General features: G+C 32.2%; 5 protein-coding genes across 5 annotated transcripts; 3 read left to right on the top strand and 2 right to left on the bottom strand.

Moving 5' to 3' along the window:
* Positions 1-416: 416 nt before the first annotated feature.
* On the bottom strand, positions 417-7222 carry LOC111413930 (godzilla E3 ubiquitin protein ligase). Its single transcript, XM_023045074.2, has 6 exons — positions 7133-7222; positions 6727-6880; positions 6602-6671; positions 6142-6551; positions 5916-6090; positions 417-1021 (listed from the first exon to the last, which is right to left on the bottom strand). The coding sequence occupies exons 2-6, from the start codon at positions 6814-6816 to the stop codon at positions 597-599; spliced, it is 1170 nt and encodes a 389-aa protein (XP_022900842.1). The 5' UTR covers positions 6817-6880; positions 7133-7222; the 3' UTR covers positions 417-596.
* Positions 7223-7725: 503 nt separating this feature from the next.
* On the top strand, positions 7726-9766 carry LOC111413929 (UDP-glucuronic acid decarboxylase 1). The gene is made up of 7 exons (XM_023045073.2): positions 7726-7924; positions 7979-8211; positions 8267-8552; positions 8608-8721; positions 9034-9221; positions 9275-9407; positions 9456-9766. The coding sequence occupies exons 1-7, from the start codon at positions 7861-7863 to the stop codon at positions 9683-9685; spliced, it is 1248 nt and encodes a 415-aa protein (XP_022900841.1). The 5' UTR covers positions 7726-7860; the 3' UTR covers positions 9686-9766.
* A 614-nt stretch (positions 9767-10380) lies between these two features.
* LOC111413926 (dnaJ homolog subfamily C member P58IPK) lies at positions 10381-15185 on the top strand. Its single transcript, XM_023045071.2, has 3 exons — positions 10381-10574; positions 10660-10970; positions 13769-15185. Exons 1-3 carry the CDS (start codon positions 10478-10480, stop codon positions 14861-14863), a joined length of 1503 nt encoding a protein of 500 aa, XP_022900839.2. The 5' UTR covers positions 10381-10477; the 3' UTR covers positions 14864-15185.
* A 4282-nt stretch (positions 15186-19467) lies between these two features.
* LOC111413932 (larval cuticle protein A3A-like) lies at positions 19468-20870 on the top strand. The gene is made up of 3 exons (XM_023045076.2): positions 19468-19750; positions 20077-20325; positions 20386-20870. Exons 1-3 carry the CDS (start codon positions 19736-19738, stop codon positions 20743-20745), a joined length of 624 nt encoding a protein of 207 aa, XP_022900844.2. The 5' UTR covers positions 19468-19735; the 3' UTR covers positions 20746-20870.
* LOC111413943 (potassium/sodium hyperpolarization-activated cyclic nucleotide-gated channel 1-like) lies at positions 20867-27006 on the bottom strand. Its single transcript, XM_071196751.1, has 4 exons — positions 26914-27006; positions 26608-26840; positions 26319-26555; positions 20867-22259 (listed from the first exon to the last, which is right to left on the bottom strand). The coding sequence occupies exons 1-4, from the start codon at positions 26929-26931 to the stop codon at positions 21131-21133; spliced, it is 1617 nt and encodes a 538-aa protein (XP_071052852.1). The 5' UTR covers positions 26932-27006; the 3' UTR covers positions 20867-21130.
* Positions 27007-27639: the final 633 nt, after the last annotated feature.

Here is a 27639-nt window from a genome sequence, read left to right as displayed (position 1 = left end):
CTGTCAATTTTCCTTTCCTTCTAAGCTTGTGTTTCGGTTCATAACTATATTGCCAAAGAATTAATGGAAATACTATGAAAAAAAATGTTTTTGAGTATTTTTCAGGTTCTAAATGTATTTCTCCTCTTAATTAAATTTAGGTTAAATTATGAATTGGCATAAACCATTTTTATTTACTTATTTACATTTATATAGTCAACTGTAAAAATACTACACATTTTTTGTTCGATTAATTAATCAATATAGTTCCTAAAGCGCGCTATCTTAAAAGTTAAATCACAAATAAAAACGTCATCAACAATAATCGTTTCCTTTTTACCTTAACTATCACTATAATTACAAAATAAAATCATCAAATCGGATTAGAATAGAAAGAAAAATCTTCGATTTTCTCCATATACTTTTTTAACTGCTAAAACCTAACGAAAAGAAACACAAAAACGAGATTTCTTTATTATTATTTTTTTTTAATTCTTGCTTAAAGTTATTTTTTTAATAAAACCTTTATTTGGTATTTTTTTAGCACCATAAAAAAAATTAACAAAAAGAAAAATATAACGAGACTTTTCCCTATTCTTTTACTTATTAAAACTCACTTAAATAACTACATCATGATCTGAATTATTACCATTTGAGGTATTTTGGGACCTTGTATCAACGTAAACGTCATCGGTTCTAGACGCGTGTGAAACTGCATCAGAAGAATCTGAACTACTGTCACCATTTATAATCGTTGAATTAGGAAACATAAAAAAGTTTTGCTCTTCAGCCATCTGTTGCAAAATTCGTGCTCGTAATAATAATCGGGCTCGTTCCATTTCATTTGTAACCGTAAACGTTCCACCACCAGTCGTCGATTGATTTTGATTCGTTGACGCATTTATTAACGGAGTTGTATCATCATCAGTGTCACTATCTGAAGAACATGGTTCTTCGTTTTGTGCGAACACTTTTCGTTTACAAATGGGACACACTCTACGATTATTTGTTAGCCATGGATCAATGCATTTTGAATGATAGGCTAAAATATATTTCAATTAAGAAAATTTAGTTTTAAAACAAATATTTGTTGAAAATAACTTTTAACACTTTGACGTCCGCAAGTTTCGCAAAAATTTCTTCGCTTGGCGCCGGCAGAAAATTCAGACTACTTATCCGTGCAAAAAGTCAAGGCCCCTCACTTTAGAGATCGATATCTTCGCAACCGATCGATGAAAAAAATTGCGACAAAGTTGAGTGTGCCGGCAACTTTGTCAAATATGCGATTTTTTTTCTCGAAAACTATTTGACGAAAAAATTTGAAATTTGAACTCGTGGTAAACCGATGTGTTCTTAATGTGGGGCATATTTTATTTTTTTGATATTCCATATAGTTTCGCGGAAAATCGCGGTTTAGTAGGATGCGGTTATTTCGAAAACGACCTCGCGGATTTCAAGGCGGTTTTTACCAAAATATGTAAAATAATGTCAGTTGTCAGATTCCGTTATCAGTTTTTCAAAATTGGGGCTCCCTAATTTTTTAAGAGCGATTTAATGGAATTACAAATTAAAGAGAAACAGAAATAAGCTATAAATCGCTCTTAAAAAAATTAAGGAGCTTTAATTTTGAAATAGTATATTAAAAAACAAGTTTCGTAAGACACGTTTGAAATGCACGAATTCAAGTTGAAAAACGAGTGGCGAAGCCACGAGTTTTTTAATGAATGAGTGCTTTAAGTCTTATGAAACGTGTTTTTTATGCTATTTTTTGTAATTCGCGTTTCTATCCTTTTTTTTCTCAAAAATAAAATAAATTTTGACAAAGTAGGAAAATAGGTATGTAGCAGTTGGTAACACCGTAACACTTGAAAAAAGAAATTTGAATTGACAATTAGAAACTGTCAAAACACAAAATGTATTCACCTGACAAACATGTTTCATGTACACCTCCCAAAATAAGAGAAATTGCTCAGAGTTCAATGTCCTCATCATTGTGGACCTTGTATTCGATGCTAAGAACGTATTTAAAGATCCATGGACAAACATTGTCACATTGACAACTAGAAAAATTAATGACCCAATGTCACCAACATGAACTGGTTCCATAAAATGTTACTAAAATCTCATTACAGCATCGGATGCTGTAAGGAGTCTCATTACAGCACCCGTTTGAGTACTGTTGTAGCTTTCATTACCGTCGCGAATTACAAAAAACTAATAACGGAATCCGACAACCGACATTATTTGACATATTTTGGTAAAAACCGCCTTGAAATCCGCGAGGTCGTTTTCGAAATAACTGCATCCTACTAAACCGCGATTTTCCGCGAAAGTATATGGAATATCGAAAAAATAAAATATGCCCCACATTAAGAACACATCGGTTTACAACCAGTTTAAATTAGAAATTTTTTCGTCAAATAGTTTTCGAGAAAAAAAATCGCAAAGTTGACAAAGTTTGCCGGCACACTCTAAAATCGGGTACTTTTTTCATTTAACTCCCGATAAAAAGAAAATCGCGGATCCGAAAATTTTCAAATTAACATATGTTACGTAGAAATGTTCAGTGATTACAACAAACTTTGTCGCAATTTTTTTCATCGATCGGTTGCGAAGATATCGATCTCTAAATTGAGGGGCCTTGACTTTTTGCACGGATTGTAGATCCATACGTAAGCGGGCGACACCAATGTGGTGACGCCGGCCGTTGAGCAATATTCTTCGAGCGACACCACTGTGGTGTCGCCGGACGGCATAGTGTTAAAATCATATATACAGGGTGTCTCAGAGAGACCGGTCATTAGACGTTTCTGGGGTTCTGGCCAAACAAAAAATTGGAGAATGCAGACTTAAGTATTATCAATTACGTTCTCTTCATCTAAAATATTTTCATATTTCTAGCACTTCCGGTTACACCGGAAGTCGCCACCAACTTTATTTTTTTAAATGGAACACCCTGTATATTTTTACATATTTGGATTTGTCTGTTTTCAAGGTTTATAAATAACTTTACTTTTTGCAATTTGATTCGGTCGTTCTCGAGTTATTCGAATTTTTCTAGAAAAATCTGCTCCAGCAGACATTTGTTCAAAAAATCAGAAAACACTCAATTTTTGGGATATCAATTTAGGATTGAGAACATGCTTAAGCAACATGATGGAGTATGTTTTGGTGCCAAGAACTGCGGTCTAGAACGTTTGATCACTTTACTATGACACGTTAACTTTTCAAAATTTGGAAGTACCATAACTTCATTTTTTTAAATGGCACCCCCCATATTTTATTTTTTAGTCGTCTTCGGTGTCTCATTCTACATCTTTTATATCCCATATGGCCCATACCTAATATTAATAGTTTGGGAGATAATTAGGGTTTTTTGAAAAATGCACACATATCATATGGATATTTAGCCTAGTGTGCCATGAAAAACAAGCCTTCTCAATGAGTTCTTATCAAAGACTCACTTCTTTACGTCACTTGATGCATGTGAGCTAATAATTATCTGTTATGTCCCTTAATATTAGTACTGAAACGAGTTAAAATCGATAACAATAACGAAAGTAATTTTACACAAATCAAGAAATTCTTAATTCATTTTTTTTGCATGAAAAGCACGACAAAGTTCGTAGTATGATTCCCAGATCTTCTTTGGCAGCTCGAATTGAGGTGTTGGGACTGGGCTCGAAATAAGCCAAGGTATTCACCTCTTCCGTTGCATTATCTACTACATTTTTTGGTCAGTTTAACACGTGATTAATTCGTCCAAAATGCAAAAATTTGCTTCTATTCCTCTAAATTTACCTTTTGTCATCGGAGATAAATGTGGATAATTTTCATTAAACATTCTGCAAGTTCTACTAAGAACTTTGTCGCACTTTTCGTGCACAAAAAATAAATTATGGATTTCTTCATTTGTATAAACATTATTTACGTTATTAATATCCATTTTAACTGGTTTTAGACTCACAAGCATCAAACAACCTAAATTAGACTTTGACGTTTATCAATAAGTCATTAAACATTTGTTTTCCATGGCACATTAGGTTAATAATATCCATATGATATGTGAGCATTTTTCAAAAAACCCTAATTATTTCTCAAACTATTAATGTTAGGCATAGGACTTATGGAATATAAAAGATGTAAAATGAGTCGCCGAAGACGACTAAGTAATAAAATATGGGGGGTGCCATTTAAAAAAAATGAAGTTATGGTGCTTCCAAATTTCGAAAAGTTAACGTATCATAGTAAAGTGACCAAACGATCTAGACAGCCGTTCTCGGCACCAAAACATACTCCATCATGTTGTTTAAACATGTTCTGAATCCTAAATTGATATCTCAAAAATTGAGTGTTCTATGACTTTTTGAACAAATGTCCGCTGGAGCAAATTTTTCTAGAAAAATTCGAATAACTCGAGAATTGCTGGTTCAAATTGCAAAAAGGAAAGTTATTTATAAACCTTCAAAACAGACAAATCTAAATATGTAAAAATATACAGGCTGTTCCATTTAAAAAAATAAAGTAGGTGGCGATTTCCGGTATAACCGGAAGTGCTAGAAATCTGAAAATATTTTAGATGAAGAGAACGTAATTGATAATACTTAAGTCTGCATTCTCAAATTTTTTGTTTGGCCAGAATCCCAGAAACGTCTAATGACCGGTCTCGCTGAGACACCTGTATACTATCTCCTATATCGCTGACTAAGGCAGCAAAAGGGTGTAAACACTAGAGTGCAGATATATATATATCTGTCTCTGTCGTGCCCCCGTCTACACAAGAGACATGCGTGAACACGTGGTGAGTACGCTTTTATCTTATTGGACGGTGAATTAAAAATTAATAGCAGCTGATGACCTTGATGTTTATAAAACACCCAAGGTTTATAGAACATAAGGTTACCTCATTCCCTATGCCTCTGTAGTATCGATTATTACCCCGCAAATTGACGTCACTGGTTCGATACAGTCAGAATAAAAGATAGCCTATACATGTGCCTATACTGTGGTACAGTCTATATAAAATATTTAAACCTCGCATCGTGTTGTTCATAGAACCAGCTACGTCACTGACCCACCTTGCCTCTCAGAGGAGGAGAATCGGTATTGGGTAACCTTATGTTCTATAGACCTTGCCCAACAACACAACGCCCTTGTTTATAGATATATCTATAAACAAGGACAACACGATGCGAGGTTTAAATATTTTATATAGACTGTACCACAGTATAGGCACGTTGGCACGTATCTATCTTTTATTCTGACTGTATCGAACCAGTGACGTCAATTTGCGGGGTAATAATCGATACTACAGAGGCATAGGGAATGAGGTAACCTTATGTTCTATAAACCTTGGGTATTGGGTAACCTTATGTTCTATAGACCTTGTAAAACACCAAATAAATGTTTGACATAAACATAACCTAAAATCTAAATATTTAGTTATGTATATTATAGGTTTCATGTTTATAATAACATAATTATTAACATATTTTAGGACTAAGCAATTTAAAATGTAATTATTATTTGTTAAGAAAGTGAAGAAAATTTGTTAAAAGTAAAGAATATAATGTTTAATGAACAACCTACATAAAGTTGATATTTAAAGCAATATTCAACGTCAATTTCACACAAAAGTACATATATTCTAATTTATTTGATGCATCTACGATAATTTATAATTAAAGTCAACTATCTACAATAATTGCATTTCAAAGCTGCATAAAATACGCGCGAAACACTTCAAACTCTTTAAAATTTACGATTCGCGCAAGCGCCTTCGCGACATGGGGGCACGACAAAGACAAAACATATATCATTCCGTCTGCTTTTGATGGAAACGCTCGCCACTCATTGCTTAGATAGGGAGTCAGCGATATAGGAGATAGTATCATAAAATAGACTGTCAAAATGAAAAAACATAGAATGTTTATTACCATGAGCGCAGGGTAGAACTCGAAGCTTTTCCCCTTCAATAAAATCATCCAAACAAATCGCACAAGTCTCATATGGATCACCTTTAATGAATTTGTGTAATACCATTTTATTTAAAGCGGAAGCTGGTAATCTATGTCGACGTGCTCTTCGACGATCTTTTATACATTTTACCACCTAAGTGGAATAGAAAATAATAAAAGAAACATCACAAACAACAAAACTTACCATAAATATAACCATTACGATAAAAAGTATTCCAACAACAATCGCAAATGGCAACAACAAATGTGTATTGATATTAAAAGGAGCATCTGGTGTAATAATAATATAAAATTCGCGTCTACTACTTAATTCTTTTAAATAATTAGCGTCGTAAGCCCCAATAAAAACCGAGGGAATATAAATACCCGTTGTATTGGTGGCCGTCATTGCTATCAAATTATCCGAATCTATGTTATGTACAATTACGCCATGAAATTTCGCGTTTTGGGCCATTCGTACTTTTCGTTCGTATGTACAATTGTGGCGAGCTATTAAAGCGACCCATTTTCCACGAAAATTGTGTATTGTTGGGGGTGGCTCAATTGCTTCACAAGCATCCACCGGATTTGCTATCGTTAACATCGCTTCCAGACCTTAAAACAATAAAATTATGACAAGTTTAATAAAAAAGGATCAATTTTACCATCGAAAGGTATTGATTCTCCAAATGTTGATGGCATATCTTTAAGAACGTTATAAGCAACATGTTCGGCCTAAAATAATTTTAAATAATACACAAATTTAAGAAATTATTTTTTTAAAACTTACGATATCATAAACGATTATGTCTCCAAACACCACTCTGCTCGATAAATAAACAATGAATAACACGAATATGGGGCTCTGACTTTTTAACATTTTATCCTAATTATTAAATCACATAACTTTTTAATGAAAACAGATGTAAATTTATGACTACAACCTAAAAAGAATTGGAAAATATTATTTATTTTGTGTTACAAGGTTTATTTTTGCGAAAAATTAAAGACCCAGTTTGACATAACCTAAAATATTTAATAAAATTATCTTTTCCAGGACGATTTTTTTAATAAACGATTTACTCGATTGATAAACTGTGGTTTTTTTATTATTAAAATTAAATTTAATTATTTATGACTAATAATAATAATAAGCTTGCTGTCAATTAGTAACAAAAATTAATAAAAGTAATAACCTGAGTTTTCGAGAGTGACGTTGCGGTAGACGCCTAAAATATGCTTCGAGATCGTTTAAAGCTGGTTCAAAACAAGTTTTCTGGCTTTAAAAACGACCTCAAACAATGATCGTAATCGCAAATTGTACAATAACCCTTTTAATAAACATCGCAAATAATGAAACAGAATTGAAGTTAGTCACCAATTTGTCACTTTTGACGTTTATCACGTGTAGAAATAATTTTGCAAGGTCGAATTATTTTATTATAGAATTTATTTTATTTAATATAGATTAATACCAAGAAATATTTAAATACAATATCACCCTAACTAACGTTTAAAAAAATTCTAATCTGATAACGATATATATTATCCCCACCTCTTCACAAAATATAAATTAAAAAGGGAGCCATATTAAAGTAACAACTTAAAACCCAATTAATATTAATTCATATCTTATTAATATATCAAAATTTACTTTTCTGGTAGCATATTATTATTATATATTATTATTGTCTTTAAATATTTAAAGATTATCTAACTTCTAAGTTGCTTGTACCCCCACCACCGCCAAACACGTCTTCCAGAAATAATACATATCGTAAAAGTATTGATTAAAAAATAACTAACTTCATGATTAATCATAGAAACGTCAAAACAATATGATTTTGGTTATGTACGTTTAAGTATTGTTTATTTAAAGCGATAAAATGATTTTACGACCTCTAGATGACGATGTGGTTTAAAAATGTTACATTCGGCGGTGCGAAAATTAAAACATAGAGCCGCACTTTTATTGTGCTCAGCGTTATGTAAGTTAAAAAAACAGTTTTAGAAGGATAAAATGTTTTTTTTTCTCATTTTAGGTTTTATATTATTTGTTAGTTACTTTTTACTTTCACCGGACGAGCCGCAATATCGCGGTCACAAGCGACAGTCTGGAATTATCGAGCAGAATGAATTGCTTACGAAAGCGCTGGATAAAGCTAACGATCGTATACAAGAACTTGAGGCTAGGCTTGATCGATTTGAGTCGAGGGTACCGAAAAAGTATCCCCAAGTAAAATCTTTGAATTATATTGCGAGGAAAAGAATTTTGGTAAGAAATTTTGGATGAATTAATTATTGAATTAATTTGTTTAATGAAATTTTAGATAACTGGTGGAGCTGGGTTTGTTGGTTCACATTTAGTGGATAAATTAATGTATGATGGGCACGAAGTAATCGTAGTAGATAATTTCTTTACCGGACGAAAAAGAAATGTAGAACATTGGATCGGACATGAAAATTTTGAGTTAATACATCATGACATTGTGAATCCTTTATTTATAGAGGTGGATGAAATTTATCATTTGGCTAGTCCTGCTAGCCCCCCTCATTATATGCACAACCCTGTTAAAACCATTAAAACAAATACTTTAGGAACTATTAATATACTAGGTTAGATTTAATTAATTTAATTTAAAATAATTTTTAATGTTACGTTTCTAAATAGGTCTAGCACGTAGAGTAAATGCCAAAGTATTAATAGCGAGTACTTCTGAGGTGTATGGGGATCCCGATATTCATCCACAACCTGAAACTTATTGGGGACATGTTAATCCAATAGGTAATGTTACATAACACATTCAATTAATAATTTTGAAATTGAATAATTAAAAAATTATTGTTTAATAATAGTTAATTGTTACATACAATTTTTTTAGTGTTATAATTTGTCAAGGTTAAGTCCCACCTGTTATTAAGTTAAAGTTACTTAAGCAAAAAATACTTACGTCAAATTGATAAGAACTGATAATGAACTTGAGAAAAATATTAGAAATATTTTTACATAAAAAACTATAGATAAGCTTTTGTGCTAGCTTTGAAAATTAAATTAAATTATTTTTTGTATTTTAATTGTATAAATCGTTTGTTATAGGTCCCAGAGCGTGTTATGATGAAGGTAAGCGCGTTGCGGAAACGTTAACTTACGCATATTCAAAACAAGAAAAAATGGAAGTGCGGGTAGCAAGAATTTTTAATACATTTGGGCCTAGAATGCATATGAATGATGGTCGAGTTGTTTCAAATTTTATCTTACAAGCACTCAAAGAAGATGTTATAACAGTAATTTTAAAAATTTGTCATTTTCAAAACTTGTATCAATACTTTTCTCGTAGATTTATGGCCCTGGGGAACAAACTCGTTCATTTCAATACATTTCCGATTTAGTCGATGGATTGGTAGCTCTTATGCACTCAAATTATTCACAACCTGTAAATATAGGAAATCCTGTTGAACATACTATAAATGGTAAAAAGATATATTTTTTGATCTTATTTGTAAATTATTTATTTTTAGAATTTGCAACGATAATAAAGGATCTAGTCGGTGGTAAAAGTAAAATAGTTCATTTAGCAGAAGTTGAGGATGACCCGCAAAGAAGACGACCCGATATAACAAGGGCCAAGACTGTTTTAGGATGGGAACCAAAAGTTTCTTTAAATGTGGGTCTCCGAAAAACCGTGGAGTATTTTAAAAGGGAGTTGCAACGGTTTAATTATACTCATAAAGATAAATTAATTACATAATAGTTTTTTTTTTCATAATTTATTGTTTTTTTGCGAAAAGATTTTCTTTTTATAATTGATAGTTTATCTTGTTTTATTTTCTATAGATTTGCTGTGATTATTGATTATTATCAATATTATTTATAGAGTTTCCAGCTGGATTCACCTTTCTACACTTAAAATGCTCTTTTTTGTACTCAAGTGCAACCAGCCGAAAACACTATTAGATTATATTCCTATTATTTGTAAGAATAAAATTATAAATAAATGATCCAACCTAATAAAATCCAGTTTTATTTCAATGGTTATAAATAAAATCTATTTTTTACAAGTATTTTTAGATTAAATTCGACATATTTTGGGTAAAATCCAAAAACTTGCGATTTATTCTTGGATAAATTGAGGTTATGTTGATAACTTAAACGTCAAAGTAACTAATAAAAAGATTAAGATAATTATTATAAAAGTAATTTTGATTAATTTAATATAATTATAAACATTCAAACATTATTTACACAAAAATTTAATTTTTTAATTATAAAATAATAAAGTGAGGTTATTGTGTCAAATTTAAAAATTTTTACTGTCAAAAAAATATTAAATTAGAAGTAATTATTTTTATTATATTATTAAATTGGCGGGTTATAAAAAAATTTTGAAATAAATGTTACAAAACGCATGCGTAAAAACGTAACCGACTGTGCTGGACCAATGACATTAACCCACGAAAATCAGTCTTTGCTGACAGTAGTATATTTTCTATCTAATCTAAAAAATGTTGGAATAAACACCACAAAAGTTTAAACCGAGAAGATGTCTAATCAACCAAATAGTAGTAAAATGCAACGTGAAATATGGACCAAATTAACACCATACTTAGCACTTTTAATCCTGGAATTTCTTTTAGACGGTAAGATTTTGTATAAACATAACCTCGACGTTGATCATAACCTCAATTTAAATCATAATTGAATTGCAAATGTAAAATTTTGTAGTTAGCGAAGCTGCGTCTCAAGCAGAGATCAACAATCATTTGGAACTAGGAAAACAATTTTTAGCAAAAGGGCAACTATCAGATGCTCTATCACATTATCACGCCGCCGTTGAAGGTGACCCAAGAAATTACCTTACATATTTTAAACGTGGAACTGTCTACCTCGCCTTAGGAAAAGCAAAGAACGCTCTTAGTGATTTAGATAAAGTTATCGAGTTAAAACCCGATTTTACAGCTGCACGTATTAGTAGAGGAAACGTGCATTTAAAATTAGCCAATTACGATTTAGCACAATTAGACTTTTATAACACAGTAAGTTTTTAAATCTTAATTTTATTCATTTAATATAAATAATACATTTTATTAGGTTATGTTAACTGTTTAAAGTTTTGGACATGTTTCAGAGATGGCGCTTTAGCCAAAAAGAATTAATTGATTTTTAGAAAGAAAACTTGTTAAAAGCTGTAAATCATAATTCTTAATATACGTACTAAAAATTTGTACTTAAATTTAATAATTTGTTAAACAATTTCGGTTAATTTTTGAAATGACTTAAATTGTGAGCGCCATCTTTTGACCAACATCAGAATCTTCAGAAATTTAAATAATTTTTACATTTTTTAGTGAATTACACTTAAGATTACTTACTTACTTTGTCCCACATAGAATGCAATCTGTCCATATAATATGACATTACAGTAAAACCTCAATATAACGGATTAATACAGGGAAGGCAGTGTCTGTTATAGCTCAATAAAAATATACAATAATCTATTGCTGAATAACAAATAAAACTAGACTAACGTTAGCACTAAAACTAACACTACACCTACAATTAGAAACATTTCGTTTAGCCGTACCTCTTTTAAGACGGCTGGTAAGTGGTAGGAAGCGCTAGTTAGCGTAAAATATCACTATGTTGCATATTTTCGATACCAGAACTAACACAAGAGCTAGAACTAAAATCATTCGGGTTTAGCCATCTTACAAGACGTGCGACTAAGTTCGAATGTTTCTAGTTATAGGTCTAGTGTTAGTTCTAGTTTTGCACTATCACTGTCACTAAAACTAACATAACTATTAAGTTGCGTTACTATTAAGCTATGTTGCATTTTATGTGGGACCATAGTAATTTCGTAACTATGGTTACTGCATTCATATATTGCGAATTATATGAAATTCCCGTTATATCTACAAAATATAATTCTAACATATACAGGGTGATTTATAACATACGGAGCAGATTAAAAGAGCAAGTACTAGGGGCCAAACTGAAGATATTTTCTTAATAATGTTTTGACTACAACGTAATAATCACAAAGATATAGAGCATTAAAGTTGAATTAATTGCCCAGCATTTCTTACGATATACGGTATTACACTACGTTTAAATTCTATTATATTTCGGGGTTACTTAAGCAATGCCTGATTGCACCAATAATAAAATCTTTGTAATATGGCAGTTACGGCTATTTAAAAATTTGTTAAATCACTCAAAAACTGGTGTTTGTTTTTTGAGAACCGCTGATACCATGTTTTTATTGCTGTCAATCCAGTTGACTTGGTTACCTAGCAACGGACATGTCATTTAATTTTAATAATCAATGTCATTTAACGTCAAAATTAGAATTTTTACTAATCAAAAAATACAATGGTAATGTACAGTAACGAAGAATACGTAGATATGCTTATTATTTATGGAGCTACTGGAGAAAACGCTGCACACGCAAGACGTCTGTATTTAGAACGATATCCAAATCGACAGATCCCTTCTGAAAACACTTTTCTTCGGTTAATCCAACGGGGAAAAGAGACAGGAAATTTGCAACCTAAGAAAGGTCTTGGTGGCGGTAGACTAAACTGACATGGAGTGAATGTGGAAGAAGAAATTCTAGAAATTGTGGAAGCGGATCGAAGCACGAGTACTCGTCAAATTTCTCACCAACTCGAGGTATCCCAGAATTTTGTTTGGCGTACGTTGAAAAGTAACGGTTTACACCCCTATCATTTTCAAAAAGTGCAAGGACTGACTTCCGCTGACTATCCTTTGCGGTTGCAATTTTGCGAGTGGCTACTAAATCGTACCAACAGAGAAGCAGATTTTGCGGACAGTATACTGGTAACGGATGAATGCTGTTTTACCAGAAATGGTGTTCTAAATGTTCACAATTCCCATGTGTGGTCGGACGAAAATCCACACGTTATTCGTCAAGGCTCTTTTCAACAACGATTCAGAGTGAATCTATGGGCGGGAATTGTGAACAATACGTTAATAGGACCTTTCGAATTACCAGGAACTCTTAATGGAACTTCTTATTTACAGTTTTTACAAGAAAATCTACCAGTACTCCTGGAAGATATTCCGCTACTTATGCGACGTGAGATGTGGTTTATGCACGACGGTTGTCCTGCACATTTTAGTCGTAATGTACGAGATTTCCTCGATAATGCTTTTCGGCAAAAATGGATTGGTCGAGGTGGACCTATTCCATGGCCACCACGTAGTCCCGATCTTAACCCATTGGACTTTTTTTTAAGGGGATTCATGAAGGATAGAGTATATGCCACCGAGGTTAATACAATCGACGAACTACGACATCGCATCACTGCCGCTATAGAGGACATACGTCCACGATTTCCACGATTATCGTTAAATTGGATTCGTCGTGCGCAGTTGTGCGTCGAAATGCAAGGACAGCACTTTGAACATATGTTATAACGAGATTATTATTATTATTATTATTATGTTATTTTCTTGTTTTAGAGATTTTGTAATTTTGCATTTAAAACATTATTATTATCTGTTTCATAAATTAACATCTATTATTTCTTTTCATAAATTACGTATTAAAACTAAACAATTAAATTGTCTACTTTGACAGCTCCTTCAAAAATGAGGATGGCGTTGACAAGTATTTTAATTGTTCTTTAGTGAATATCAGCGGTTCCCAAAAGTTGACGGTAACTTATTTAAAAAATTAACATGCGTATCTATGTAACTATTAAGATTTTAACAAAACATTATTAAGAAAATCTCTTCAGTTTGACCTCAAGTACCTACCCATTTAGTCTCCTCCGTATGTTATAAATCACCCTGTATATTCTTTTAGTTACAAGCAGATCCCTACAACCCTGAGGCTAACGAATTAATTCAAAAAATCGAACCAGCAACCGAAAAGAAACGCTTAGCAGATTACTATTACGGTAATAACGATTACAACAGTGCCATTCAACTATTAACCGAAGTAATTGAAATAAGTCCATGGGCTTCACACCTTTACGAATTAAGATCGGAAATTTTAATGGAAAATAACGATATTTTAGCCGCTGTTAGTGATATAAAAACAGCTTCGAAACTTCAATCCGATAATGTAGATGGATATTTTAAACTTTCAAATTTGTTATATCAACTTGGTCACGCTACGGACGCTTTAAAATATATTCGGGAATGTTTAAAATTAGATCCTGAACATAAAGATTGTTTTCCGTTGTACAAGAAATTAAAAAAAATTGAAAAATTTTTAACGGAGGCTGAACAATATTTGGAGGAAAAAAATTATGGTGAATGTATTGCGTCAGCTTTGAAGGTATTGAAAAATGAACGCGATATTTCGATGATTATTTATGAAGGGAATCGGTTGCTTTGCGCTTGTTATTCGAAAGATGAACAAATAAACGAGGCAATTAAACATTGTACGGATGCTTTAAATACAAATTTAGATGCTGGAGTTTATTGTGATCGTGCCGATGCTTATTTGCAATCGGAATTGTATGATGATGCTATTAAAGATTTTAAATCGGCCTTAGAAGTCGATCAAAATTACGAGCGGGCTAAAGAAGGTCAACAGAAAGCACAAAAATTACAACAACAAGCTGAAAGAAGGGATTACTATAAAATTTTGGAAGTGAAAAGAACCGCATCGAAAAAAGAAATTGTAAAAGCTTATCGAAAACAAGCACAAAAATGGCATCCGGATAATTATCAAAATGATGAAAAAATGAAAAAGGTTGCAGAAAAAAAATTCATTGATATTGCAGCCGCTAAAGAAGTTTTAACAGACGAAGAGAAACGAAGACAGTTTGATAACGGCGAAGATCCATTAGATCCTGAATCGGGAAAAAGCGGGATGCCAAATTTCAATAATTTCCACAATTTCCATTCGTTTCAAGGAAGTCCATTTCAGTTTAGGTTTCATTTTAATTGATCAACTTTTATCACAAGTTATAACAACATTTATTATTTACGAAGCGATTGGAACGAAACGTGATATTTCACTTTTTATAAGGAAGATTTTTTTATTAATTTGAATATTTTCAAAGCGTTGACGCATTTAGATGTGGTTAAAAAAAATGAACTGATACCAATTAAAGCGAGTGTATTAAATATTAAAAAACATTGAGTGTGTGTGAGATAAACAATTGTTATTAAAACGATTTGTACATATTTCTTATTGTAATTATTACTGTAATAGTTGCAGTGATGTTATTTATATTTCCAAAATAAAAAACAAATTTCTTTGTATATAATATCTCGTTTTTTTTTATTAAACAAGCCATTATAATGTGATTATAGTATATTAAAAAACAAGACACGCTTGAAATGCACGAATTCAATTTGAAAAACGAGTGGCGAAGCCATTCGGATTTTGTAATTCGCGTTTTTATACTTTTTTTTTAACAAAAATAAAGTCAATTTTGGCAATGTAGGGAAATAGGTATGTAGCAGGTGGTACCACCGGAACACTTGAAAATAGAAACTTTGAATTGACAATTAGAAACTGTCAAAACACAAAATATATTCACCTGAAAAAAATGTTTGATGTACACCTTCCAAAATAAGAGAAATTGCTCAGAGTCAATGTCCTCATCATTGTGGACCTTGTATTCGATGCTAAGAACGTGTTTAAACATCCATAGACAAAAATTGTCACATTGACAACTAGAAAAATTAATGACCCAATGTCACCAACTTGAACTGGTTCCATAAAATGTTACTAAAATCTCATTACAGCATCGGATGCTGTAAGGAGTCTCATTACAGCACCCGTTTGAGTACTGTTATAGCTTCCATTACCGTAGCGAATTACAAAAAATATAATTTATAATAACATATTTAAAATTTAGGCAACTGAAATTACACCAGCGTTATGTTGGTTGCATTATCGAATTATATTAATATGGTGTTAGGATATACAGGTGTCCTGTTAAGCGTACGGAGCGGCTGTATCTCAACAACGGTAAGGCCTAGAGGTTTGGGAAAAAAATCCTTATAAGCAAAGTGGGCAAGAGAAATAGCTGGAAATTAGTTTGAAGTTCGTAATTCGACCGCTAGGGGGCGTAACTGCCATAGAGAAACATAAAATTCCTGCTATCTCAGAAACTTAGACGATGAGCTATAATGTTGACAACATCATTTAGTAGCTTGGATAATACCGCATCGCTTTTGTTTTGCGATATTTCTCATATCTGTCATAATAAGGGAGGGGGAGGCCAATGCGTTTTCAAATGTTTACATTTTAATATCTCCTGGACCATTCAACCGATTTGAATATTTTTGGTCTTGTTTGAAAGAGCATTTCATGCTCTTTTAAAAGATATTTTCAGTAAGACCGCTTGGTTTAAAACAAATAAGCTAGAGGGCGTTATCTGCAGCGGTTACATATTTTTGTGATTTTTGAATAAAAGTTAAATGGAACGGTACTATTTACTTCACAGACCGTTAATCACCATAAAATTTGCTAAATATTAGTGAAAACCGCATCTCGATATCTCCATCCATTCTCGAATTATGAAAGAAAATGTTAGAAATTCGTATATCTTAATCGGATCAAGTTACCTTAGGAAACAAATAAGAGAGAACAAAAATTTTATTATCTAGAACCTTCCTTCACACTTTATCCAAATTTAGAACTGCTTCAAAACTACTTTTGAGGCGTGTTGAAAAGCCAACGGATCAATGAAACATCAACAATGATAATAAAACAAGATAAACCAAAACACTTAGTATAACTTAAATTTTTGGCAAAAATAACTCACTAATGAGCGAAATGCCTTCCATAAACCTCGATGCATTTATTTAATCTAGTTTGGACGAAAAAAAAGCGCTGCTTAAGTCTCGGCCCTGGACACGTTTTTACTAGTATTTAGTGTTTTGTCATATTTTCCCTGGTTATTGGTTTTTCTTGAAAAGTCAGGTCGTTTAGTCTACCCAATAGATAAAGGGGTGAAAGCAATGTGGGTTTTGCTCGAACCAAGAATGCATATTATGCAAGTTTATATCAGCTTGTGGACAGGTGCTTCATGCATCCATAGCATTTGTGATAAAAGGTTTGGATTTGCCCAAATCATATTTAAAAGTCAATGGTAATAGTTCAGTCTATTATCATAATTGGTATCTGTTAAGGCATGATGTAAAACAACGTGGTGGAGATATTATTCTCTTGAAAACTCTTGTGGACAATTGTTTTCGGAGTTCCCAGATTATGTGGGATCACATTGCGCACCAATGTGATTTACGAATTCATAGAGATGTCTGAATGGGCTACACGTTGCCAGTTTTCCGTAATCGCTAAGTCAATCTTAAAAACACGTTTAGAGAAAAATGCCTTTCTTTGTCATAATTGCATTGCACATTTTTACCATGCAGTTGCATCGTATTCGAAACATTGAAAATAAATCATCATATGCTCTATCATACGCTGCTGCGTTAGTAAATGACATGTTTACAGTTACCATGGTTATGTGATTTGTTTTTCTCGATGAGGTAACTGGATTTTCTTCTATAACTCGAGAATGGGTGGCGATATCGAGATGCGGTTTTCACTAAAATTTTGCAAATTTTAAGGTGACTAAGGGTCTGTGAAGTAAATAGTATCGTTCCATTTAACTTTTCTTCAAAAATCACAAAAATATGTAATCGCTGCAAATAACGTCCTCTAGCTCATTTGTTTTAAGGCAGACGGCCTTACTGAAAATATCTTTAAAAAGAGTATAAAATGCTCTTTCAAACAACACCGAAAACATTCAAATCGGTTGAATGGTCTAGGAGATATTAAAATGTAAACATATGAAAACGCATTGGCCTCCCCCTCCCTTATTATGACAGATATGAGAAATATCGCTAAACAAAAGTGATGCGGTGTTATCCAAGCTATTAAATGATGTTGTCAAAGTTATAGCTCATCGTCTAAGTTTCTGAGATAGCGGGAACTTTATGTTTCTCAATGGCAGTTACGCCCCCTAGCGGACGAATTACGAACTTCAAAATAATTTCCAGCTATTTCTCTTGGTCACTTTGCTTATAAGGATTTTTTCCCAAACCTCTAAGCCTTACCGTTCTAGAGATACAGCCGCTTCGTACGCTTAACGGGACAGCTGTATATGTATGTTTCAAAATATTATATATATATATATATATATATATCTCGTTATACAACGATAACCTATTAGGTAAAAGAAAAGTTTTTAAATTTTTCACTAATTACAATTAATAACAATTAAAAAGGCCATTTATTTTCTTTGAAACGGGATCGTTCTAAAAGTTCACCTCTTCCCCACATCTTGTATTTATTATTATTATTACCATTACTAAATGCTTACGTAAGTGTTGTAAAGTAAAGATACTGCGTACTAATTTGATACGTGATTGTATCTGTGTGTACGTTACAGTAACATTTAACGCAGAACAATTTTAATTTCCTCGATTCTTTTTCAGGCTAAAGGTCACATTATGAGAATTTAGTTTTTATTTTTTTGTTTCCTATTAATTCGTACGTCCTTGTTCATCGGAAATAGTAAAAGTTTTAAAACAATAGATTATTCATTTTTCCATGAATCTATTTTGATCACTGATTATTTATTCTTACTATAAGAACAATAATTATGATATGAAGTATCTATAACAATACCCATCATAATATTTGTATTATTGTTCCTGTGAACGTCTTAAAAAAGTTTTAAGAGAACGTGACCTGATTTAGCGCTTTTATCTCCTATGTTAACATACAGATAAGAATAACTAAATGATTTACTTACTTGGCAAGTGTAAATTATGGTATTCTTTTATTTTGTTGTCTCACATCTTTGGCGCCAAAATGACAACTAGTTAAATCACAAACACATTAAATTTTTGTGAAATATGAATTGAAACGACTCATATTGGTCTACTTTTTTAATATGGGCATTGTTGTATTATTTAATTAATTTAATTATATTAACTATATATTTATATATATTTATAATTATGCATCACGCGATGATTTATCAACTTCAACGAACAATTTGTGATAACAACTTTAACGCGACTCTAGTATACGTGACTGATTCTTTTATGTCAACACGGTGAATCCCAACGTTTTCACTGATTAGTACCAATCTTTAAGCGAGAAAATAACTAAATTTTAACTAAAATTTTATAAAATCCAAGATGGCCCAAAACAGTTGATCCGTAAATATTAACATAGATAATTAAAAAACAATTGAAATGAGCCCAAACTCGACATATCTAAGAATAATGACACCTAAGATATAATGATTTTTATAAAATCAAGATGGCCGAAAACAAAACACTAATTATACATGACATTTATTTTTAAAAGTGAATTTTATGATAGATATAGAGTGTGATACATCAAATTAGGTTAAAATTTTCTGATTATTACAAAAATCTAATTTATTTCGATGTTAACGAAAAATTTTATAAATGTTGTATTTTTTTCCTTTATTACGGCGATTATAAAAACCCCGACAAAATGTGTTGTTTCCGCTCAGTTAAGTGTGAAATTGTCTTGGTCAAAATTCAAATTAGAAACGTTTATCTCGCGGATTAAAACGGTCCCACGAGCGTAACTTCTCTCAATATAACTATTAGCAAACTCTCAGCGCCGATCTCAAGAATGGTAAGTACTAAGTAGGAATACGGAACGTTAAAAAAAATATCTAACATACAAGCTACGAGAGGATGGGACCTTGATGCCCAGTCCCGGTGAATTGATCTTTTGCCGGTCTGGTCCAGTATAAATACTAGAGATAATGACACGGATGGGATCAGTATCGATAGTGGTTACATACTATTAACAATGGGATTGTTTAATGTAAGTGTAAATTTTTATTATTAAATTAATTTTTTTTAATTATTTAACTTTGAAAAAGAAAAATGTGTTATTCTTATTACGATATATTCTAATTAGTTTGGTAATAAATAAAAGAAGCGTTTCTGCGTTGTGAATGAATTGGAACTGTGCAATCGGATGGCACTTGGCCTTTATCCATAAAAGACGTAAATGCCGTTCAAACTTTATGGTATATCACGAGAGTTCTTACGTGTTATTTATATCCAACATTTTTTTAATTAAATCACTTCAAATAAAGCTTTCTTAAATAATTTAGTTTTGATAAAATTATTTTTTTTTAATTTAAGATGTTCCTTCTTGTCACATTTTTAATTACCTACTCCAAAGCTGAAGTGTCCCCTTTCAATTACGCTTTTGGACAACACGATCCTCTAGGATTTGGAAAACTTACTTTTCCCGCACCTTCAAGAACGTACGCTCCGATTTCATCGGCAATTGGGCAAGTAGGTCCGAGCCCAGTTTCTCCAATTTCTTATTCATTACCAAATTACCCAAGAAAAGTTTTAACACGACCAGCTGAAGAAGTTGATTATTATGTAATTATTAAATGATTTTTACGATAAAGTTTGTTTCTAATTTTTTTATTTAACTTTTAGGCCCATCCAAAATATGCTTATAATTATGGTGTATCTGATGGGGTAACCGGAGATACAAAAGTTCAGCAAGAAATTCGTGATGGTGACGCAGTTCGTGGAATGTACTCTTTAGTGGAACCAGATGGTTCATTGCGAGTTGTTGAATACGCAGCGGATGATGCAAACGGATTTAATGCGGTTGTAAAAAAAGTTGGTCCTAACGTTCATGCTCCTCCGGGTGCAGCACCCACTTCGAGTAATGTTTTGGGTCATGCCCCCGTTTCTTATGCCGCTCCAGCTTATCCTTATGGACCGGGATTGAGTCCTTATGGAAGTGGAATTCCTCGCCTGGTTACTCGACCTAGCGCCCATCATTATTAATAAGAAGAAAAATTTTGAGAAAGGTGAAGGGGGAAGAAAAATGTTTATGAGGAAATGATGATGATAAATGATTTTTAAGAAATATATATTGCATTTTTTTTTAATTAAAACGAGTTAAAACTTTACTTTTTGAGTTTTATTTTTGAGAAAAAAAGGTGTTATAGAAGTTAATGGGTGTTTTCGAAACTAAACCTTGCTCATTTGTCGGAAAATTATCTTACTATTGTTTGGACTATTGTTTATGTTCTTGCGTAACATCCTCTTTGGAGGTTGGACCTCGACTTAAAAGAACGAAACGTTTCCGAGGAACAATGCCACATTTTTTTCCTCTGCGTATCAGATCAATAATAAAAAATCTTCATACAATAAAGAGAAATTAATTTTTTTAAACTTTTTTAATAAGATTTTTCATTTGTATAATCTTCATCGCTTCTTTCCTTTCTTCAGCCATATTAACCATTTGATCGTAAATTGCCGGATAAGGTTCTAAAGCTGTTCTAAAATCTTTATGATATAATTCATACAATTCCGTCACTTCAACGGCAACAATCGATGCATATCTAATTCCCCGCGCCATTAATCCAACTTCACCAAAAAATTGTCCATCTTTTAAATGACAAACTTCGTTACCCTTTTGACCATAAACAGCAACGCAACCAGTTGCAATAATATACATACAATCTCCTTTAGAACCGTATTTAAATATAACATCATTTATCATATAAACTTGGGGACGCAAACATGATGCGATCTCGATTAATAACCCGGAAGGCATTCCGCGAAAGAGTACCACATTCTCAACGAGTTTCATACATTTATGACGATTAATTTCATCGCGTAAAGATTTGGTCATCGACGGTAGAATATCACTTTCGCGGAAATAACATTTTTGGAAATGAAATTCGTAATAAGACATCAAACGGTTTTGTAATCGAGCGGGAAGTTGTTTATGTCTCATATACTCTTTTAATTCCCTTAATAACTGCATGTACATAACACTTGAAGTTTTTCGATTAATCACAAACTTCATAATGTAAGAAATCAACCAAACATAAACAATTTTACAAATAATCCAAACGATAATCATATAAGTCCGATTAAAATTGTTCAAATCATGAAAACCATAATCTAAATAATTAATCATTTTCAACGTCGCATAAACACTTCTTCCGTAATTCGTGATATAATCATCGTACACTTCCTCTAAACGCCAATAGTAAAGTTCGTGTTCTTTGTTTTCGTTGATCGTATTCACGTAGATGTTTAAACAGGTTACAACGTGCACGAAAAGTAAATAGACGCTGATTAACATGAAGAGGCCGTGTGTCATAAAGGATACTTTGAAAAATTGGCCAATGTATTTACAATAAGTTGCAAATGTAAAGACGCGAAATAATTTAAATAATCCAAGATATTTTATGCGTTGACGTAATTTATCATGAATTGATATTAAATGTGGTACGAAGGTAAATGATGAGATTAAATCAAAAATAAATAATCCACAAGCGTATTTTCTAAAATTAAAAAAATTTAAACAAATTAATATTTTATAATTTAAACAAAAGGACGGTGGAATCTAAAAGGACTGAATCTACAGAAGAGAGATGTTGAGAATCTATAGAAAATGACTCAGTCAACTGTACAGGGTGGGCAAATTTCGATGTCCGCATAGGCTATCTCCGAAACTAAAAGAGATAGAAAAAAAGTAGCTTACATGTCATGATCTCGTTTTTCGAGAAAATGCTAATGCCGAAAACTCCGAACAGCTATCGTCTTTTGTTTTCGCCCTATTGCTATGGTGATAACCATACATACTATGATGGAACATAATGTATCAAATAATTGCCAAAGTTTGTATTTAAAAATTCGATATCAACTCTGGCATTATGTGCTGGCATTATGCACCAGCGTGTTAAGTGTCAAAGTATAACAAAACTGAATAAAACTTTACAATGAATTTCGAAAATTATGAAAAATGTAACATGATGTTATCAGATAAGAATGCGACGTTAGCCGCGGAATTTTATTTCACAAGATATCCAGAAAGAAGACAACCACACGTAAGAACCTTCAGCCGGTTAGCAGAAAATTTAATGGATATTTGGTCCTTCCCCAAACTACATACAAAAACATACCAAAATGACCTGCAAGAGAAATTGCAACAAGACGTCTCACCCAAAAGCCGCTGCTCCCGAATATGAAAGAAAAATAAGTATAAACCATACAAAGCGGGGCTAACTCATTATTTACGTGCCGGAGATGTCAATCTAAGATTAAAATTGTGTAGATGATATTTAGAAAAATTAAATAATCTGCTGTTTGTTCAAAACGTCATCTGGACCGATGAAGTCTCTGAGTGTTCAAAGAAGATTGGGGTTCATTGTATGGTGTGCCCTTTTAGATAATAGAGTTTTGGCATATAGTATCTACCATAAAAACTTAAACTCAGGGAAATACCTCAATATATTAAGGCAGCACATTGAGCCTTTAGTCGACAATTTGCCACTAAATATGTCTCAAATGATATATTTTCAATATAACGGAGCACCAGCACATAATGCCAGAGTTGTTAGTGAATTTTTAAATACTACTACAAACTCAAGGACAATAAAATCTAACAGGACTGCTACATCCATTGTTGTGACAGCCTACCCGCAAACTACGTCACACCATTTTCCACGCCCAGCTGTTGTTATGGTCTATGCGTTTGCTGTGTGTTTTTAGAGGTTATATCCTAGACGTATTCATATTAGTTTTGAAGTTTTATGTTTTTAGAGGTATTAATGTCTATCATATAACCTCTAAAAACATAGACAGTTATCTACCAGGCGTGGCAAATAGTGTGACGTAGAGTGCAGGCAACCAACCCATAGTCGACTACAAAAATACAATGGATGTAGCAGTCCTGTTAGATTCTACTGTCCTTGCTACAAACTTTGCCAATAATTGGAAACAATGTTTTCCCTCATGGTATGGTTATCACCATAACAACATTAAGTTTTAAATACATACAATAGTTTTAGAAAGAACAAAAAAAATTGATACATTATATTCCATCATAGTATGTATAGTTATCACCATAGCAACGTTAACTTTTAAATACATACATTAGATTTAGATGGAACAAAATGAATTTTTGTTAATTATTCAATAACTATAAGAAATATACCCCACAAACTATATATATTTGTTATCAGAAGAAAATAACAAATTATTTTAAGTCATAGCCAACTATGGTTTCCATTTAAAAAAAAAAAGTTACGTCTAAAATCTCGAAAATAAAAGATGGGAAAAAAATTCTACCTACGCCACTGAATTCTTCTTAAAAAGTTACCCATATAATGTTTTATTTATAATACTCCATCTTTGATAATAAGTGAGATATTCGCGATTGTCGTTTTCGCAAAATTTTCAGTTTTTGCCGATAAGGCGAAAACAAAAGACGATAGCTGTTCGGAGTTTTCGGCATTAGCATTTTCTCGAAAAACGAGATCATGACAAATAAGCTACTTTTTTTCTATCTCTTTTAGTTTCGGAGATAGCCTATGCGGACATCGAAATTGGGACACCCTGTGGGCAAATTTGGGTGTTATTATAGGCTATCTCAGAAACTATAAGAGATACGAAAAAAGTAGGTGCCATGTCCCGGTTTCTTTTTTCGAGACTAACCCAATCCCGCAAACACCAACCTCTATCTTCTTTTCTTTTTAAATTATAGCCAAAAAGTCAAATTTTCGTGATTTCAAAAGATGCTCATATTTCGTTTATTTTTGAAATTAGAGAAATGAGGTTGATACGTTCTTAAGACACTTTTTTAAGTAGAATATACTGCCGTTGAAAAATTTTAAAAATATTTGATAATTTTTGAGATACAACACAAAGTTGTATTTTTTTAAATACAAACTATACTTGATTATGATGTTAATGAAAAGAGCATATTTTTAGCTTTCCAATGATGTATCGCATGTATGGTGCATTTGCGGAAAATAAGCGTTAATTTTCAATTCCAAAATAGTAAGCGCTAAAGTTCAAAATTTTGATTATAGTAGGCGGGTTCGGACAGTAATTACTACCTAATTGCACGAATATGACAGAAAGTTGGTCTTGTACCATTAAGCTAAGTGTCCACTTGCGAGAAATGCTCTCCAGAGAAGCTATCGAGAGTATATTTTCTGGTGGACACGCATCTGAGAGTAACTATCAGAGAGTCCCCACAAACTTTCGGAGAGTAAACACGTTGAGATTTGTACTCAAGTGGACACGCACAATTTATCTATCGTGAGAGTAACTGTCAAAAACCAAACAAGGTTCGAATTTTCCTGCGAGTTTTCTCAATATAACACGTTTAAAGATAACACCTAAAAGAAAATAGTCCCAAGAAGAAATATTTGAATTAATTGAAGTGTATGAAGAAAATTCAATTCTTTGGAATATCACATCTAATGAACATAGAAATCGGGAAGCGAAGGATGCAATTTTAACAAGTATTGGACAGAAATTTAAACGGGATTTGTACCATTAGTAATAGTAACTTCTGACAACATATTTTGGTGTTCTGACAGTAAAATTAAGTCTTCTGCTAAAAGTATTTGATTTTTAGTAGTAGTGTGTAGTCTTCTGTAAGAAGGATGTGCTTCATTTGCAATATCTAGTTTTTCACTAGCAATACTTAGTCTTTTGCCAGCAATATCTAATCTTTTGCAGCAATATCTAGTCTTCTACCAACAGTATTTCGTCTTCTGGTAGTAGTGTGCAGTCTTCTGTAAGAAGAATCTGCTTCATTTGCAACATCTAGTCTTTCATTAGTAGTACTTAGTCTTCTGCCAGCAATATCTAGTCTCTTACAGCAATTGAGGCGTTTAAGTTTATATTTTCTAATAATTTTCCAAAATACTGCCAAGCCACTATTAAGCTATCACGTGTACGACAATAAACTTATAGTTTGCATTTATAAGTGCCATTAAAGCAATCGAGTTCACTTTTTTGTGAATCCAGTATGCCAAATAACTAACAATTTGACAACGAATGTTGATATTTGTTGACACCCAGCTCTTCGCCAAATCCATGATTTCACCCAACAGGGAAAAAATAACGCTTATTTTCCCCAAATACACCATGCGTGCAATACATCATTGGAAAGCTAAAAATATGCTCTTTTCAGTAACACCATAATTTACTATAGTTTGTATTTAAAAAAATACAACTTTGTGTTGTATCTCAAAAATAATCAAATATTTTTAAAATTTTTCAACGGCAGTATATTCTACTTAAAAAAGTGTCTTAAGAACATATCAACCTCATTCCTCTAATTTCAAAAATAAACGAAATATGAGCATTTTTTGAAATCACGAAAATTTGACTTTTTGGCTATAACTAAAAAACAAAAGAAGATAGAGGTTTGGTGTTTGCGGGATTGGGTTAGTCTCGAAAAAAGAGACCGGGACATGGCACCTACTTTTTTCGTATCTCTTATAGTTTCTGAGATAGCCTATAATAACAGCCCCTGTACACCTATTCCCGGGATGTATTTAGTCCTCTTAGATTCAACAGATTCTTTCTTGATTGAAACTCACAAAGCAATTCTTTTTGGTACTAAAACAACTTCTTGTTTATTTTGATCAATATAACCAACACGAAACCGTAAAATAACATCCATAAGACAAGTCATATCCAAAACGAACCGAATCGTAAAATCCATACGTTTCTGCGTTTCACTTTGTTGATAATGATATTCGAATAAGGATACTTCTAATGGGATTATTAAGAATTGGGCGTAAAATACGACTGTCATAATTCCTTGCCAAATTAAACTAGAAAATATATAATTTAATAAAAGAATTGTAACGTTTTTATGTTGATTACTAAAAGTTACTGAAAGGATGTATGACGCAAATGTGTAATAATTGTTTTCTGTGCTCCAAAACGTAACAATAATAGCTGTCTAAAATCGATTTTCCTCTTGGGTGTGTTTGCGAGGCCATTCTTGAGCGGGTTAAAAATCTTTTAAATCTTACCATGATGTTGGTTGAACGTTTGAACATTAGTAGGTCATCTGGGATAAATGTTACTGTGCATACATGTTTACCTAAAGAGGTCTAAAAATTTAAACAAATTTAGAAGAATTTTTTTGGTCTATCTTCTAAATATATTTATTGAAGAAAAACTTACCGTTGGTGTTTTTAACATTTTTTTTTGATTTATAAGTTTTTAATCGAACTTATTTTTACGATTTAGATTGAGTTTTTTTAGATATCTCGACAGCTGTCAAAATTAAATTTCTACTAATGACATACGCATTCTATAACAGAATTAATATAACAAGGCAAAGTTTATTATTAAAATGATGTGTAGACGAATAGCGGGCATATATCAAGATTAGGAGTCTCTCTTAAAAATCGATGATTTTTTTTTAATCGATAGGAAATGAGTCAAAAGAGGCGTAAATGATAAAAAAAAAGTGCGGAAAAGTGTAGTACTTACCGAAAAATCACTTTAAAGTTGCGATTTGACGTTTCTTTTTGGAAGTTAAAAGCAATGTTAAAATTGCATTTTCGTATTAAATTCTAACCTGAAATTGTTTAATTTATACCCACGCACAAAATAAAAAGTTATTTTCACTAAACTTGTTGAGATTACAACATATTTTCGGATGAAAACCTTGTTTCTTAGGCTATCGATGCAGAACGACAATTAAATGGCGTTAGATAGAATTGTTTCTACCAAATGTGTGTTAATAGACTTTGTGTTAATGGATTGTGTATCAATTGATCTGTCAAATGACTGAAAGCTCTTTGTAATCTTTATGTTGTAAATATAAATGATAAATAAGTATAGTAGCTTATTTAATAGTAGTTTAGTTAAATTAAAATAGTTATTAAAAAAGACATGGTTACA

Source organism: Onthophagus taurus, chromosome 6 (genome assembly GCF_036711975.1).
Source record: "Onthophagus taurus isolate NC chromosome 6, IU_Otau_3.0, whole genome shotgun sequence".
Classification (NCBI taxonomy): Eukaryota; Metazoa; Arthropoda; class Insecta; order Coleoptera; family Scarabaeidae; genus Onthophagus; species Onthophagus taurus.
Note: the sequence above shows the minus strand (reverse complement) of the source record. Positions and strands in the feature narration are given on the sequence as shown.

Bases quoted from the DNA above. Each gene is read 5' to 3' on its own strand.
- LOC111413929 (XM_023045073.2), top strand. From the start codon at position 7,861: ATGTTACATTCGGCGGTGCGAAAATTAAAACATAGAGCCGCACTTTTA. The intron at 8,553-8,607 runs GTTAGATTTAAT...GTTTCTAAATAG, and splicing joins AGGAACTATTAATATACTAG to GTCTAGCACGTAGAGTAAAT. The intron at 9,222-9,274 runs GTAATTTTAAAA...CTTTTCTCGTAG, and splicing joins TCAAAGAAGATGTTATAACA to ATTTATGGCCCTGGGGAACA.
- LOC111413932 (XM_023045076.2), top strand. The intron at 20,326-20,385 runs GTAATTATTAAA...TTTAACTTTTAG, and splicing joins CTGAAGAAGTTGATTATTAT to GCCCATCCAAAATATGCTTA.
- LOC111413930 (XM_023045074.2), bottom strand. From the start codon at position 6,816: ATGTTAAAAAGTCAGAGCCCCATATTCGTGTTATTCATTGTTTATTTA. The intron at 6,672-6,726 runs GTAAGTTTTAAA...AAATTATTTTAG, and splicing joins ACATAATCGTTTATGATATC to GCCGAACATGTTGCTTATAA. The intron at 6,091-6,141 runs GTAAGTTTTGTT...TATTCCACTTAG, and splicing joins TCGTAATGGTTATATTTATG to GTGGTAAAATGTATAAAAGA.
- LOC111413943 (XM_071196751.1), bottom strand. The intron at 26,556-26,607 runs GTAATCAACATA...TATATTTTCTAG, and splicing joins CATCCTTTCAGTAACTTTTA to TTTAATTTGGCAAGGAATTA. The intron at 22,260-26,318 runs GTGAGTTTCAAT...TTTTAATTTTAG, and splicing joins GTACCAAAAAGAATTGCTTT to AAAATACGCTTGTGGATTAT.
- LOC111413926 (XM_023045071.2), top strand. From the start codon at position 10,478: ATGTCTAATCAACCAAATAGTAGTAAAATGCAACGTGAAATATGGACC. The intron at 10,575-10,659 runs GTAAGATTTTGT...AAAATTTTGTAG, and splicing joins CCTGGAATTTCTTTTAGACG to TTAGCGAAGCTGCGTCTCAA. The intron at 10,971-13,768 runs GTAAGTTTTTAA...ATATTCTTTTAG, and splicing joins AATTAGACTTTTATAACACA to TTACAAGCAGATCCCTACAA.